General features: G+C 37.5%; 1 protein-coding gene across 4 annotated transcripts in view; it reads left to right on the top strand.

Annotated features, from left to right (window-relative positions):
- The window catches only part of UEVLD (UEV and lactate/malate dehyrogenase domains), a 43,257-nt gene that overhangs the window by 12,565 nt on the left and 13,555 nt on the right, over positions 1-17,137 (top strand). For all 4 annotated transcript variants that reach the window (XR_005837069.1, XM_008686919.2, XM_008686916.2 and 1 more), the window contains 4 exons: positions 2,745-2,908; positions 6,402-6,537; positions 7,262-7,380; positions 11,444-11,546. Coding sequence is in view for 3 of the 4 variants with exons in the window: in XM_008686919.2 (XP_008685141.2) it covers positions 2,745-2,908; positions 6,402-6,537; positions 7,262-7,380; positions 11,444-11,546 (522 nt within the window). In the remaining variant the exon portion in view is untranslated. The remainder of the gene's footprint in view (positions 1-2,744; positions 2,909-6,401; positions 6,538-7,261; positions 7,381-11,443; positions 11,547-17,137) is intronic.

Here is a 17,137-nt window from a genome sequence, read left to right as displayed (position 1 = left end):
TACATACTCATGCTAAAAAAATTTAAACAATTGAGAAAGGATGAGGTTAAGCTTGTAACGAGCTTCCCACCCAGTCCTATTCCCCCGATGAATCTTCCATTGATATTTCCTTAGGTAAACCTGCAGACATTTTCTAGATTATTTCTTATCTCTGAGATAGTGTCAGGGTTGTGATGACTCTTTTTCTTCATCCACTCGTTCTTTAGAGATGTGTATTCATCTTAATAAGATGATACCCATCTGAACTTTATTTACAGCTAACTTAAATTATATTTTTATGATACAGTTACTTCAGATCTGAGGACTCTACCAGGAGTTCTGACTCTTCGGTGGTGAATTACTGAAAGCTAAATGGGCAGGGTAGGAGGCAGGGCATTTGCTGACAGAAAAGAATGGGAAAGAAGGAAGGAAGAAGAGAACAGAACAACAGTAGTGAATCTTACCAGTTAGACACGGGAATCAGGCTCACCAGTTGCTTTGCCAAGCATGGGCTATTAATGTGCATGGACGCTGCTGGGGCAGGACGTTAAGGGAGGCAGCAGATCCTTGGTCAATTAGGAAGATACCATCAGTAGACATTTCTTTCCTTTTCTTTAATATGTAGTGGTCAACACAGAAAGTGGCAGCATCAGGATTTGGCCTACGACTCCAACTATATTACGAAACAAAAAAATTTGCATGGCCTAGAACAGTGGCTTTCAAATGTTTTGATTGTGACGCACAATAAGAAAGACTTTTATATACATAGCTAACATGCTACATACATGTATAAATGAAACACTGTACCACCTGTCGTATATTCTATTTTCTTTTCAATTCCATTTTAAGGTACTGCTTGCAGCCCACTAAATTAATTCTGTGACCTGTCATAACCACAATTGGAAAAACACTCCTCCGGAGAGTATATAACATTTGACAGAGTTTAACTACTTCTGGAGGAATTTGATGGTGTGTCTCAGTACCTGTTGGTCACTTTGTGGTGCTGTGATCACATGACTTTATAATCACAGAATTATCTATGGATCAGTTGCTATGTCTATACACAAACTGTAAATACTTAGACGCTATGGTGACGAATGTTAACTAGACTTACTGTAGTGATCATTTTGCAATATATACAGATATCAAGTCATTACGTTATACAGTGAAACTAATATGTTATATATCTCAATTTAAAAAATTGTTGTTAAGACTTAGACAAAAGTAGAAGAGGAGTGTGGTTCTGAGAACTACTGAAATACAAGTATTAGGACATTTCTATAATGTACTGATTTTCAGCCCTACCTGCACTTTAGAATTACACGGGAAGCTTTTAAAAAATGTTATCCACACCCCATCCCATTGAATCAGAAACTTTGGGGGAGTGGCCTGGATACTGGTATGTTTCCAAGTTCCTTAAGTGCCTCTAATGTGCAGACAGGGCTGAGTATCCTCGTATCACTAGAGGAGGAAGCAAGATGAGAAAAGTAGCTTTCAGTGGGAGGAAGATTTCCTTAGTAAGAAAAGGAATGCAGGGGAAAATAAAACTTTTTTTTAAATTTAGACTTGGCCTATTTCCAAAATGGGTTTGAGGTAAATTGCAAAAATTGCCAACCCTTCATGATGCTTACCATGTCATATGTCATTCTAAGAATTTTACATGCCTTAACTAATTCCATCCTCACAACAACCCTATGGGGTAGGAGCTATTATTATTTCCATTTTATGGAGGAAGGAATTGAGGCACAGAGAAGTTAAGGAACTTGCCTAAAATCATATAGCTAGTCATGGGGGAAACTAGGATTCGAACCCGGGCATTCTTGCTCCTGGGCAGCCACGTTCATAAATACAGTGAAAGACATGCACTAAGATTATGAAAGCAGGAGTGACTATCAGGAGATACAATAGAACAGCTAAGGTAATTGATCAGATTTCTAGTTTAAGTTTAGTTTTTACACTTTCATTAGGTTTAGCTTTGGGCTTCCTGGCATCCAGGGCCGTCAGAGATTTTTGCTCTCGGTAGGCATGATGCATGTACGTGGTTAACACTGGAAGTGCATGCACTCGAGTTCCCATCTCTCAGTACACTGAAATTTAAGTGGACGAGGTAACTGTTAAGGTTATTTTCAGCTCCAAGTTCTGTGTGTGTAACCCAGCTTGTTTGCACTTAATGAGCAACTTGAGGGTCAGTATCAAATGTATCAAATTCATCTTTGTGGATTCACTCATTTGTCATTTGTTTATTCATTTGCTCACTCTTATTTATATAAGAAACCTTTATTGTCAGCCAGTGTGTTAGGCACTTTACTTGGTGCAGGGGATATAGAAATGAATAATACATAATCCTCTGGAAATTGACATTGTGAAAGGAAACACAGACCTGTAGGCAAATAACTTCAATGCAGAATAAGTGTAAAAATAGAAATGTCCACTACCCTTCAAGAAAGGGTCAAAGAGCTCTGCTTGAATGGAGCAAAGAAGGTTACATAGAGAAGTTGCTGTATCCCAAATTCCTGGCACAGTAGGCCCTGTAAATAATTATTGAATTGGACAAGCTGGTCGTTGTCTTAATTAAAGTTCTTCAAGTGTTATGCTGGTGCTTTAATGGGAACATGAAAATGGAGAAGTAGGCCTTGATTTGTGGAAATCCTTTATATACATACATACACTTGACCATACGCCTTAAAATGCCACCGAGCTGTACGGTAAATATAATGTGTATGCTTCGTCATTGTTTGAAAATGTGTTTATTTTGTCTCAAATAGGTAATACATATAATATACCAATTCGTTTGTGGATTTTGGATTCCCACCCTTTTGCTCCCCCCATTTGCTTCTTAAAGCCAACTGCAAATATGGGAATCTCAGTGGGAAAACATGTGGATGCTCAAGGCCGAATATACTTGCCCTATCTTCAAAACTGGAGCCATGTAAGATCAGTTTGGATTTTCTTTTAAAAGTTTTTATTTTTCTGAGTATTTATCCTAATGGCACAAATAAGTTACTGAATTTTCTTTCAATGGTATTCCTCATATGGACTTTAAAAGTATTTTGAAATTGAGCTCCCTGGAGTCCCCAAGTTCCCGAACCCCAGTGACAGACAGCAGCGTGCATGAAGTGCTCTCTCCAGGTCTGGGGCCAACTCTTACTTGCGCACTCTCTTCTGGTAGTTGCTCAGTACTTTGTTGATAAAGCACATGAAAAGTTAGTAGCAAGATGTTCGACATTATTTCCTAGTCCCTCCTTCTTAAAGATTTTTATGTAATACATGTATTTATTTGTAGTTTTGCCTGTTTTTGACCTGTATGTAAATTGAATCATACTGTATAAAATCTTCCATTGCATGTTTTGTTTTAACTGAGCATTAAGTTTTAAAAATTTCTTCATGATGATATATGTAGCTAATTTATTTGTTTTGTAAGTTCTCACATGCAATTTTGTTTTCTGTATTTTTCATATGCCATTATATTGAGCACTTCTCATTTTAAACAATATTTTCAAAATACGTGGTCTTTAATTGGTTGCCTGATGATCTTGCATAAAAATATTGGCATGATTTATTTACAAATTGGTCTGTTAGAAATTTAATGAAGAGCATCCTTAAAGATAAATATATGTTAACATAAATGTATACATATTTATAAATCTTTAATAATTTCCTAATGATAAATCTCTAGGAATGGAATTGTTGGATCAAAGTTTATAAATACTTTGAAGGCTATTTTATATATTGCTAAATTGGCCTCCAAAAGCCAGACAAAATGTATGTCTACCATCACTTGAAATCAGTGTAGAATCCCTGTTCTGCAGTGCCCTCGTTCTAACAGAAGGTACTATCATTAAAGCAAAACAAACCTTTGCTTGTCTTTATATATTTACTTAGAAGGATGTAGAGTATGTTCTCATTTTTGTAAGTAATTAAGATTTTTATGAAAGGATAATTTAGAATATATTTCTGTGTATCCAGGAAGTTGTAGGACAGGAGGACCGGAAACCCCTGAATGAGAACAGGGATATGTCAAGAGTCAAGTGAAGTTGGAGTGAAGGATGGTGTTAGGATTACAACTTTTTATTTTATATACATCCCATCAAATGGTGTGCAATTATGGACATGTTTTACTTTGTCTTTACGTTTTTCTGTATTTTTCATATATATAAAACCTTTAAAAGAAGAAAAAAAGAAATACAAAAAGAAGGGATGCACACCAGGCCGTTGGTAGTGGAGGTTAGATGGAGGGACATTGACCTTTTACTTTATGAATTTGTATGTCATTTGCATTATTTGGTGATTTTAATAAATAAGATTGCCAGTTAAATGTGATAAACAGGGCATAATAAAAATTTGTCATTTGGAGGGACAAAAATGATATCTTAATGTTTAGTTTTTTGACTATTTGAGAAATTGAAATCTTTTTCATATATCAATCGATCATGTATGCTCCTTCTTTTTTGAATTGTCTGTTTATCTCCATCCATATTTACCCCCTCCTTTTTTTTTAGCTATCCTCAAACAGTATTTTGACATTTGTGCCCTGTTGTGGGAATTCATATTTCCTGTTTCCTTTTTCTGGTTTTCATCGGCATCTCTTTTCATATTTTGTTTGTATGGTAAATACTCAGATAGATATAGGCTAGTTGAGGTTGTGCTGGATTTCAGTTCAAACAGTATTGATTTCATTTTATTATTCGGAGCCTCTTTATTGTAAGCTAAAATTTTAAACTAGAACTGGTCTTAAGAAGACATTACATTATTTAAATTTTCCCTATTTAAAAGTACTACAGTAACTTTAAGTTGCTCATGCAGTTGGAATTGTAATTATGTCGTAGAATTACATAGAATTTTGGAGCTGGAAGAAATCTAGAGGCTGTCTAGGCCAAGGATTGCAGACGTTTACCCCAACAGATTCAATGTGCTGTGTTAGACCTACAGAATTTTGTTGAACAGGAAAGTGCTTTTGCTTTGTTTTGTTCTTAATATGAATTTGAATGCCTATATGTATACTCTTTCCAATTTGCCACAATAACCATCTCCCTAAATTTTCTCATACTTGACAACTTTATACATCACGTTATTGTCTGCTTGGTCTTTAAAAGTGCTTGAGTTTTTGATCCTAATAACTTCACTGTCTTAATTATTATAAATAGTGAAACTCAGACTCTGAGAAATTAAGCACTTTTTAAAATAAGCTAACTACTAAATATTTTTAATAATAATAATATATATTTTATACTCACAGCATATAGTTTGCATGCATTTGTTTCTCATAACAGCCACTTGGGATTTATTATTCATATTATATTGCTGATAACACTGAAGCTCAGAGAGGTTATGTGGATTTCACTAAGGTTGGTTAAGAAAAGAAACAGTACTGGATTAGATAATATTTTATCAGTGTTACCTTTATAATGTGATAATGCTTATATAGGAGATTGTCCATTTTTTGTTTTGGGTTTTTTTTGTTTTTGTTTTTGTTTTTTTACAGATTTTATTTATTTATTTTGAGAAAGAGACAGAGAGAGAGTGCATGCACACGTGAAGCAGGAGGAGGGGCAGAGGCAGAGGGACATAGAGACTCTCAAGCAGACTCTATGCCAAGTGTGGAGCCCAGTGCAGGGCTTGATCTTATGACCCTGAGATCAGGACCTGAGCGGAAACCAAGAGTCAGATGCTCAACCGACTGAGCCACCCAGGCGCCCCTGTTTTGTTTTTTCTTTTAGAAGATATACACTAAAGTATTTAGAGGTGAAAAGGTATTAGATTTGCAATTTATTCTCAATTGGTTCAGAAAAGTATAGAGAGGGAAGGAGACTGAGAAAATATATGTGCTAAAATGTTAACATTTGAGTGAGCTGGGTAAAGAGTATATGAAAATGCTTTGCACTTATTTTTGCAACTTTTCTATAAGTCTGCAACTATTTCAAAATTAAAAAATCAAAAAAAGATACACAGTTCCTGAACGTAGGTACTTTGCTATAAGCACATTCATGTTATTTTCCCATCTTTTGGAGATGTGGATTAGCATTTCTCTAATTTTCAGTTAAAAGAATTAAGTAATTTCTCAGTTAAAAGTATTATGTAATTTGGGGGCGCCTGGGTGGTTCAGTTGGTTAAGTGTCTGCCTTTGGCTCAGGTCATAATCTCAAGGTCCTGGGATCAAGCCCCACATCGGCTCCCTGCTTAACAGGGAGTCTGCTTCTCCCTCTCCCTCTGCCCCGCTCGTGCCCTCTCTCGCTCACGCTCTCTCTCAAATAAATAAATGAAATCTTAAAAAAAAAAGTATAATGCAATTTGTGTGGTAGTTTTCAAAACCTAAGAGCATAATGCAAAACTTTCTTTTGGTTAACTTGATAACAATGTATAGGTTAACAAGGTAGTATTCTTTAGGAAAATTTTTGCAGAACTTTTCCATTTGTATTCTGCAGCCTAAATCTGTCATTGTTGGACTAATTAAAGAGATGATCGCCAAGTTTCAAGAGGAACTTCCCTTGTATTCTCTACCATCATCTGATGAGGCACGGCAGGTGGACTTGCTAGCCTATATTGCAAAAATCACTGAAGGTTTGTATTTTTAATCATCAGGGAGTTATGAATTTATAATTTCTCACTAATATCCTTTACTCTCTGCTACCGGATCTCTGTAAGTAAATATAGTCATGTATCTGTACGTATCTGCGTTGAATCAAAAATTCCTGTACATCTATTGTAGGGTAAGTGTTACCATGCGGTTCCGATAAATGTGGCTTCTTAAAATGTAAAATATTACTCTTATACAGACAGATAAAATAATTTATGTTTTGTTCAAAATTACTTGATATGATGATCCCAAACCTTTTTCATGATATGTTTATGTGGTTTTTGCCTCATTCAATATTTTAGATCAGAAAATTCATGATTCTCAGTGTTTCTCATTGAGGATAAAGCAAAATATCCATGCTTCTAAAATTCAGTAAGGCGTTAAACATTTTTGCATTATAGACCAGAGAGGTAAGAATCAGGATGTTTTCAGAATTATGGAAATCCGATTTTTTAGTCTCATATAATATTTTTTAAATGTTTAGAAAGATACTTTATTTTTAAAGGGGTAGTGTCTATTTAGTAGAATATTTACTGGGATTCCTGTCTGTCTTGCATTTCACTTGTTCACATATTTTTGAATGCCGCTTATGGACTAGCACCATGTTTTCTGACCAAGTTACTGAAGGTTGGTGTATTTTTTTAAGAGGCTAAAAAAGATTTTTTATATTACTTCAAAATTCTCATGATAATCCACTTTTATTTCTAGGTGTCTCAGACATAAATTCAAAGAACTGGGTAAATCACGAGCATAAAACAGTGAATAAAATAACTGTGGTTGGAGGTGGAGAACTGGGTATTGCCTGCACATTAGCAATCTCAGCAAAGGTATGTAAGCATCATGGTTATAAATCTGTCTATCATATTGCTACACTTTTAGGCAGTTTGTGTTTAACATACAAGAAATAATGGTTTCATTTTGTCATGTCGGAAAACCTCATTTTGCCTTAAAATGTATTTAGTAGGAAAAAAAAAAAGCTGAAAGCTCTCATCAGGGATATTGCTTCTTAATTAGTACTTAGTCACGGACTAGGCTTTAAAAAAGTGATTTGAACAATGGGCTCATCATCCTGTTCCGAGGGAAACCTCAACGCGGCATTCATCTGACTTAGTCACCAATTCCTTTGTGTTTTCTGAGTCATGCCGCTTTAATTAAGCTCTTATTTAATATAATACTTAATTTTAGCTCCTTCTAGAATTAACATTTTTTTCTTAAAGATTGCCTTTTCTTTTGTAATTACTCTACTTTCTCTTAGAATCATAGTTTCTAAATTGATATTTTACACTTGTTTGAAATTTGTTTATTTTTCCATCAGTCCTTTTTACTAGATCTTTTGTGTATATATTATTTTTCAGAAAGGCTTAAATTCCCTTCCAGAGAGGTTCAAAAGACCTTCCAGGGTCCCAGTATCATGGTAACAGCATGTCTGTGTCTTTTCAGGGATGTAGCCCAGAGTAGAATAGCTGTCCCTCTCTGTTTATTTGGTAGCTGGCATTTTGTTTTTTCTTCTCTATGAAAATTGGATTGTTTGGGTGGCTCATTCAGTTAAGTGTCTGCCTTAGGCTCAGGTCATGATCCTGGTGTCCCAGCATCGAGCCCCTAATCGGTCTCCCTGCTCAGCGGGGAGTATGCTTCTCCCTTTGCCACTCACCCTGCTCATGCTCTCTCTCTCTCTTTCTCGCTGTCTCTCAAATAAATAAATAAAATCTTAAAAAAAATCTTTTTTTGATTGTCATCTAAATTCTTCCCTTTTTATTTCAGACTCACGTGTCTTAGAGATAGGTTGTACTTTAGTAAATTATTAGATTGTATCCAGGGAGCTAGAAAATTTTAAGAGCTGGCTGCACAGAGCAACATATGCTAACTTCTGACTTCATTTCATTTCCTCCACCCTCCATCTGAATACACTAGGCGCTCTTAATGGGAATTTGAATTGTTTTCAGTTCCTTTGTTACTAAACAGAATGCTTCCATAAACACTGCTTTACAAGTTGCTTATTTTCTCCTCTGAATTTTCTTTTAGGTGTACATAATCTCAAAAAGAGTACTCGTGTGGGGCACCTGGGTGGCTCAGTCAGTGAAGCGTCTGCCTTCGGCTCAGGCCATGATCTCAGGGTCCTGGGATCAAGCCCTGCATTGGGCTCCCTGCTCAGGGTGGAGCCTGCTTCTCCCTATCCCTCTGCCACTCCCTCTGCTTGTGCGCTCTCGCTCTCTCTCTCTAATAAAATCTTAAAAAAAACCAGTACTGGTGAATCAGAGGGCATGAATGGTCTTTATGGTACGTATTACATATTGCTAGATTGTGCTTCAGAAAGGCAGCATTAATTTATGCTGCTAATCGCACATCAATCTGATTTTTGATATCCCTACCAGTACTGAGTTTTATCAATTTTGTTTAGTTTTGGTTAAGTACAAGAAGTCCCAAGAGCCTCACTATGACTATTCTTTTGTCTGTAAACTGTCTAAATGGAAATTTTTTTCCATTTTTCTTTGTAAACATTAATATGTTGATACAAGATACAAAATATCAAATATGATGTCAGTAGTAATGGTGGTGGTAGCAGCAGTAACTAACCTTTGCTGAATGCGTACTGGGTGCCAGGAACTCAGCTAAACGACTTGACTAAGTTTTACTAAATTTTACCTAACCCTATATATTAGGTACTGTCATTACTGCCATTTTACAGGTGAAGAAATCAAGGCAGAGGGAGGTTATGCAACTTGCCCCAAGTCACACTGTTAATAAATGGAGGCAGGATTTGAAGTGAGGCAGTCTGTTTACAGAGCCCGTCTTCTAAATCTTTACTGCTCAGCGTGTGGCCGAGCTACTGCTCAGCAATATCTGAGATCTTACTAAAATTGCATTGTCTAAGGCCCCACCCCAGACCTATGGAAGCAAATATGCATTTTAACACAACCCCCGGTGTTCCGTGTGCTGTACTGATCTATTAAATGGTGATCCCTTAAAGCTTGGGAAGTTCCGCCTTAAACCACTGTGTTACACAGCCTGATTATTGCTGCTGTCCTTACGGATGGACATGTAGGTCATTTTGAGTCTTTTGAATCTCTGTATACACATTGTATCATGTTACACATGTACTAATGAACTTGTAGGATAATTTCTATAAATGAAGTAAGTGGATTAAAGAAATTACTGTGTTTTTAAATTTTGATAGAACTTGTCAAATTGTCCCCCATATCAGTTGTACCAGTTTATTCTCATACCCACAGTGTGTAAGAATGCCTGTTTTCCCACACTACTGTTGTTTAACCTTTGGATCTTTGTGTGTCTCATAAATAAAAACGGTAACTCATAGTTTTCTTTGCATTTCTCTTTTGAGTGTAGTTGACAATAATAAAATTAATAGGTACAATGTAGAGAGGACTTCCCTCTGCCAGCTCTGGGTCACATATTAATCCTCATAACCCCATGAAGTAAGGCCAAGTTCAGTGACTTGCCCAGCGTCACAGGGCTAATAAGTAGTGTAGCTGGGTTGTTTTCTTTTGTACTTTCTGCTGATGATCTGGCAGATCCCTGGGTACTCTTGCCTCTGCACTCTAATATAGGAAAGATCCTCACACTGCTTACCACTTTAGAAAAAGACCTTCCACAAAGGTAACCGGACTTCGAGGAGTTTCTATGCTGTCGTTTACAGTTAGCCGACCACGGCACCCCAGCAGCCACCTATAGGCATGCGGAGTGTTTTCCATGAGATCTCTGGGGAGGGTTCTACATGATAATAGGATTTTATTTTAGATTTATGGCTGTTGTCCTTTTTGATTTTTTTCTTTTAAAGATTTTATTTGAGGGGTGCCTGGGTGGCACAGTCGTCAAGCGTCTGCCTTCAGCTCAGGGCATGATCCCAGCGTTGTGGGATCGAGCCCCACATCAGGCTCCTCCGCTAGGAGCCTGCTTCTTCCTCTCCCACTCCCCCTGCTTGTGTTCCCTCTCTCGCTGTCTATCTCTCTCTGTCAAATTAATAAATAAAATCTTTAAATAAAAAAGATTTTATTAGAGGGAGAGCACAAGCGAGAGAGAGCAGGAGCAAGAGAGAGAGCAGGAGTGAGAGAGAGAGAGCACAAGCAGGGGGAGGCAGAGGGGCAGAGGGAGAGGGAGAAGCAGGCTCCTTCCCAGGACTCTGAGAGCATGACCTGGGCCAAAGGCAGACGCTTAACCCACTGAGCCACCCAGGTGCCCCTATTATCCTTTTTTTAAAAGAGAAACTTGACGTTGGTATTGACTTCCATGCTAGAAATGAGTCACTAAAATAGAGCAAAATCACTCTAAGTACTTTTAGAATGGAAATTATGACATCAAAATGAAAACGTAAACTCAAGAACAACAGCAAATGTATTGAGTACCCCAACTCATCCTTATTACTGATTGTCCCATCAAAGGAAATCTGCAGTCTGTGACTTCTGAGTTAAGTCCTGCTAGACCCCAATTTTCAGTCAAGCCTAAAGGATCACATTACTCAGGTTCACAGTAATTTCTTGCTTGCATGTCCTTTTATTGCTACGGTGTTACTTTTCCTTCATAAGACAGCACATGGGGGGAGGGGGCGCCTGGGTGGCTCAGTCATTAAGAGTCTGCCTTCGGCTCAAGTCATGATCCCAGTGATCTGGGATCGAGCCCCGCATTGGGCTCCCTGCTCAGCGGGAAGCCTGCTTCTCCCTCTCCCACTCCCCCTGCTTGTGTTGCCTCTCTCGCTGCCTCTCTCTCTATCAAATAAATAAATAAAATCTTTAAAAAAAAAAAAAAAGAAAGAAAACACGTGAGGCTTGTGCATTCCCCTTTAACTTCACTTCTAAATTTCTAAATGAAATTAAATTGAGTAACTGGCTGTGTTTGCGTAACGCTCTATGTTCTTTTTCTTATTGTACTGTACAGGGCATTGCAGACAGACTGGTCCTCTTGGATCTCTCAGAAGAGACGAAAGGAGGGGTGATGGACCTTGACATCTTTAGCCTGCCTAATGTGGAGATCAGCAAAGGTCTGGCCATTCTGCTTAAAAGACGTTTGCCTCATTTGTTCTTGTATTTGAGTCCTAGAGTTTTTTTAATGCACTTTTTTTTAGAACAGTTTTAAGTTCACAACAACTTTGAGCAGAAGGTTCCCTGCATGTGGACAGCCTCTCCCACTATCAACATTCCCCACCAGAGTGTCACAGTTGATGAACCTACCCTGACACATCACTATCATCCAAAATCCATAGTTTATATTATGGTTCACTCTTGGTGTTGTACATTCTGTGGGTGTGGACAAAGCCATAAGGACGTGTATTATGTCCTTATGACATACATACCATGTCCTTATGACATACATACCATGACAGTATCTTTCACTACCCCCAAAATCCTCTGTGCTCTGCCTTGAGTCATGGAATTTTAATGCTAAAAAGCACATTAAAGATCATCTAGTCCAAGTTGGGAAACTAAGATTCAAATAAATAAAGTGACTTCCCCAAAGTCATACAGAGATTGTAATTGATTCCATTAACAAAGGTCAAATGAGCAGAGAATATTCTGATTGGTCAGAAGGATTTATTCTCTCTTTGACTTACACTGTAGTATAAATGTGTTTTCTTTGATTGCTTCCATTCTCATAATACATTGGTTAAGAGCACTGGTTTTAGAGTCAGATAGGGGGTTGAATCCCAGTTCTGCCACATTATAGCTCTGGCATTTGTGAGGTTATAAAACCTCTCAAAGCTTAGTTTTATCATCTATAAAGTGGGAATAATACCTACCTCTTGGTATATGGCAGAATGTTAAGATTTTTACAAAAAATGTATATCGCTTTCATTAAAAATATATTGTTAAATAAGTTTTGATAAGAACAGAAGGATTTCTTATCATTAGTAAATAAAAGTTTAAATGTTAGGAAAGTAGTTTTTAATCTCATCTTTTTAATTTAAAATTTTGCATATATTTTATAATGTACATAATGTATTAGTACAGACATATTCGTAGGTAAATACCATATTTGGGGATGAGGGCTTAAAAATATTTTATTACTAGAGATGCATGATCAAAAGAATTGGAAGGCCAGGTTATAGCTAAAGTCAGGTTGTAATATGTTATAGTTGTTTGGCTTTCCTTACTTAGGTCCTCTATATTCCTTGACCATATCCCCCCCCCCCCAAATCAAAGTGGTGTCACAAGCCTAAATTTACTAAGAACAACAGTGGGTCAGAAAAATTGAAATTATACCTGCAGGTTGTAAAAATTGGGTGTAATAGTTAAAGTAAGCCTCTGGATCCCTGTAGGATTCAATGAGTTCATTTTCCTTGTCTGGAAAGAGTACAGTATTTGCTTTAATGATCCTTTAGTAGGCCTCATGTAGAGGATCCTTGGGGGAGCTGGATATTCTCTTGTGCCTGTCATTTCCAAGTACTGAAGTTCTTTAGGGACCCTTTAGCTCTTCCAAATCACTTTAGGAGACTTTACTACATGGACCCTAGAGGTTGTGAGGCCTTTTAGGACCTGAAGAAATTGTTTCTTCCTATGTAACTCATTAACCATCAATAACTATTGTTTCATATAATTAAAAGAATAGAATCCTTGGAGTAGATGTAGTGTGTGGTGCTTGCCACCAAGTGGAGAATATTGAATGAGTCCACACCACCTTGGGGCAGCTTTCATGTTCCCCTTGTTAATTTGGTTATATGTTCCTGATAAGACTGAATTTAATTACCATTGCATGAAGAATATTAAATATAATGTTAACGAACATCTCATGAATATATTCCATAATACGGAGAAGTGCATTAGTAATTTGGGGAAATTAAGGTCAATAGTTTCGGAAATTTGAGTAATACTCCATCATGACAGGCATTGATGACTACAACTGACCATCCTAGAGTTATGCTTTGGCTCCGCTTGGACTTTTTCAAAGTAGCTATTAAAACATTTGGGGGGGGGGGCACCTGGGTGGCTTAGTGGGTTAAGCGTCTGCCTTCAGCTCAGGTCATGATCGTGGGGTCCTGTGATGGAGCCCTACATTGGGCTCCCTGCTCAGCGGGGAGTCTGCTTCTCCCTCTGCCTGCGGCTCACATGCTTGTGCTCTCTGGCTCTCTCTCAAAAAAATAAATAAAATCTTTAAAAGAAATCATTTTGGGGAGGGATATCCATATATACAGATGAGCGTGCAAATATACAAACACATACGGCCACAGTTACGCTTGTGTATGCATAGACTAAATCTGGAGAAATACAAAGGAATTATCAAGAGTAGTTGCTTCAGGGGCACCTGGGTGGCTTAGTCGGTTAAGCATCTGCCTTCAGCTCAGGTCATGATCTCAGGGTCCTGGGATCGAGCCCCACATCGGGCTCCCTGCTCAGTGGGGAGCCTGCTTCTCCCTCTCCCTCTGCCTGCCGCTCCCCCTGCTCGTGCTCTCTCTCTGTCACTCTCTCAAATAAATAAAGAAAATCTTTAAAAAATAAAAATTTATAAATTAAAAAGACAATCCTCTCTAAAGATAGAGATATGGCATAACATACTCAGCTCATGGCCTTAGTTTGCTACCTACGGTAAATTTTAGAAAGCCTCAGTGTTGTTTATACAGCTCCAAAACCCAGATCACTGTGGCACTAATCGTTAAAGGCACTCACTTGAACTAAGCAGTGATTCCCTACCTTATCTTTTAATATGGGTATTCTTGTTAAACATTAAAAAAAAAAAAGTCCACCTCTATTCATCAGACAAAAATATCCCTTTTGTCATTGACTGAAATAATGCCTAAAGCTACTGGGATGTCATTCTTTGGTGGTGCCCTCCCTCCCCCCACAACATAGGAAGATTTTTAATAGCTATCATCTTAACTCAGTTTCTAAATCAAGGGTCATCGTCATTTCTAGAATTTTGCATCACAGTGAAGAATAATTTGAAAAGAACTAAATATTTTTATGTAATTTTTATTATAGTTAGAATGCTTTAGCACTGTGCCAGAGAAATGAAAATACTTGTACTGCCTCCAGTATATTCACACTGATAAACTAGCTAGAATAATTCAGTGAGGTCTCCCCAGCATTTGGACATTATTATTTGATTGCCTAATTTTCCAATCGTTTTGAATAAAATAATTCAGCAATGATTCAAAATGAATGTGTATTTCCTTTATCACAACATCATCCTCATAATCCGAGAACAATAGTATATCAGAGCATGAATTATTATTTGCTGGGTCTTTTGACATGCTTGATACTGGATTGATGACCACTAGTATAACTATAAGCAGCCACTGGTCTAAGGCCAATGGTTTGGGAACCAGTGGCTTGGCAGAAAGAATGTAGTTTTTCTGGGCTACCTGTGCATATGGGATAGAGGTAAGGGGTTTGTATCCTGGGAGTCCACATGGTGATTGGCCCCTGACCCAGGAGGAAACTTATCACTATGCTAATAAGTAAGTGGTGAAGTTAGGATTTGGATCAGGCAATCTCATTCTGAAGCCCTCCATTCTAACCCTTGAGCCCTACTGTATTATATCTGAGGCAAGGACAGTACGTCATTCGCTTTGTGTTCTTAGGGCCTGGTATAATTACCTGTAACATAAAGGGAACCTTAGTGTAGGCTTATTGAATTAATTATTATTGAATGAACTTTTATTATGATCCTTAACCTTGTAATTTGTGTCATATCTTTACATAATCATGCTTAAAGTTCTTCCTAATTCTCTTTATAACTGTAAAATCTTTCCCCCCGTTAAATCACCAACTTCTTTTTTTAACTTAATTTTATTTTTTATTCACGTATAATTAACATACAGTGTCATATTAGCTTCAGATGTACAATATAATGGTTCAACAGTTCTGTACATTTCTCCGTGCTCATCAGGATAAGCCTGTTAGCCCCCTTTGCCTGTTTCACCTGTGCGCCCACCCACCTCTCCTCTGGCAACTGTCTATTCTCTATAGTTAAGAGTCTGGTTTTTTGTTTGTCTCTCTTCTTTTTTTTTTTTTCTTTTCATTTGTTCTGTTTCTTAAATTCCACGTGAGTGGGGGCGCCTGGGTGGTACAGTGGTTAAGCGTCTGTCTTCGGCTCAGGGCGTTATCCTGGCATTGTGGGATCGAGCCCCACATCAGGCTCCTCCGCTATGAGCCTGCTTCTTCCTCTCCCACTCCCCCTGCTTGTGTTCCCTCTCTCACTGGCTGTCTCTATCTCTGTCAAATAAATAAATAAAATCTTTAAAAAAAAAAATTCCACATGAGTGAAATCATGTGTTTGTCTTTCTCTGACTTACTTCAATTTGCATTATACCCTCTAGGTCCATCCATGTTGTTCCACATGGCAAGATTTCATTCTTTTTTATGGCTGAGTAATATTCCACTGTAGGTAGGTAGGTAGATAGATAGATAGATAGATAGATAGATAGATACCACATCTTCCTTATCCATTTATTTATTGATGGACACTTGAGTTGCTTCCGTATCTTGACTTTTGTAAATGATGCTGCAATAAATATGGGGTGAATAGATCTTTTAATTAGTGTGTTCTTTTTCTTTGGGTAAATATCTAGTAGTGGAATTACTAGATCATATGGTAAGTTTATTGTTAATTCTTTGGAGGAAACTCCATACTGTTTTCCACAGTGGCTGCACCTTGCATTCCCACCAGCAGTGCACAAGGGTTCCTTTTTCCCCACATCCTTGCCAGCACTTGTTATTTCTCGTCTTTTTAATTTTAGCCATTCTGACAGGTGTAAAGCAATATCTCATTGTGGTTTTAATTTGCATTTCCCTGATGATTAATGATGTTGAGCATCTGTTCATGTGTCTGTTGGCCATCTGTATGTCTTCTTTGGAAAAATGTCTGTTCTCATCCTCTGCCCATTTTTAATTGGATTGTTTGGTTTTTTGATGTTGAGTTGCACAAGTTCTTTATATATTTTGGATATTAACCCTTTATCAGATATATCATTTACAAATATATTCTCCCATTCAATAGGCTGCCTTTTTGCTTTGTTGATGGTTTTCTTAGCTGTGCAGAAACTATTTAATTTTGCTTTTGTTTCCCTTGCCAGAGATAACATATCTAGAAAAATGTTTCCATGGCTGATGTCAAAGAAATTACTGTTTATGTTTTCTTCTAGGAATTTTATGGTTTAATATCTTCACATTTAGGTCCTTAATCCATTTCGAGTTTATTTTTGTGTATGGCATAAGAAAAAGGTCCAGTTCTCCCAACACCGTTGTTGAAGAGACTATCTTTTTCCCATCATATTTTCTTGCCCCTTTGTCATAGATTAATTGGCCATAAAAACACGGGTTTATTTCTAGACTCTCTTCTATTCCATTGATCTATGTGTCTACTTTTGTATACGTGCCATACTCTGCTTTTTGATTACTACAGCTTTGTAGTATATCTTGAAATCTGGGATTGTAATACCTCCCCGCTTTGTTCTTTTTCAAGATTGCTTTGACTGTTTGGGGTCTTCTGTAAAATCATCAACTTCTAAGAGAAGACCTGAGAAGGAAGAGTCCAAGAAAAATATTCTGAGTGCCTACCTGGTGCAAAGAATTTAGTTGCCTTGAGACAGTATTTACCAAACCTAGTTGTGCATAAGAATCACCTGGGGAGTGGCAT

The sequence above is a fragment of the Ursus maritimus genome, unplaced genomic scaffold (assembly GCF_017311325.1).
Source record: "Ursus maritimus isolate PB19 unplaced genomic scaffold, ASM1731132v1 scaffold_23, whole genome shotgun sequence".
Lineage (NCBI taxonomy): Eukaryota > Metazoa > Chordata > Mammalia > Carnivora > Ursidae > Ursus > Ursus maritimus.
This window is presented reverse-complemented; position numbering and strand designations above follow the sequence as displayed.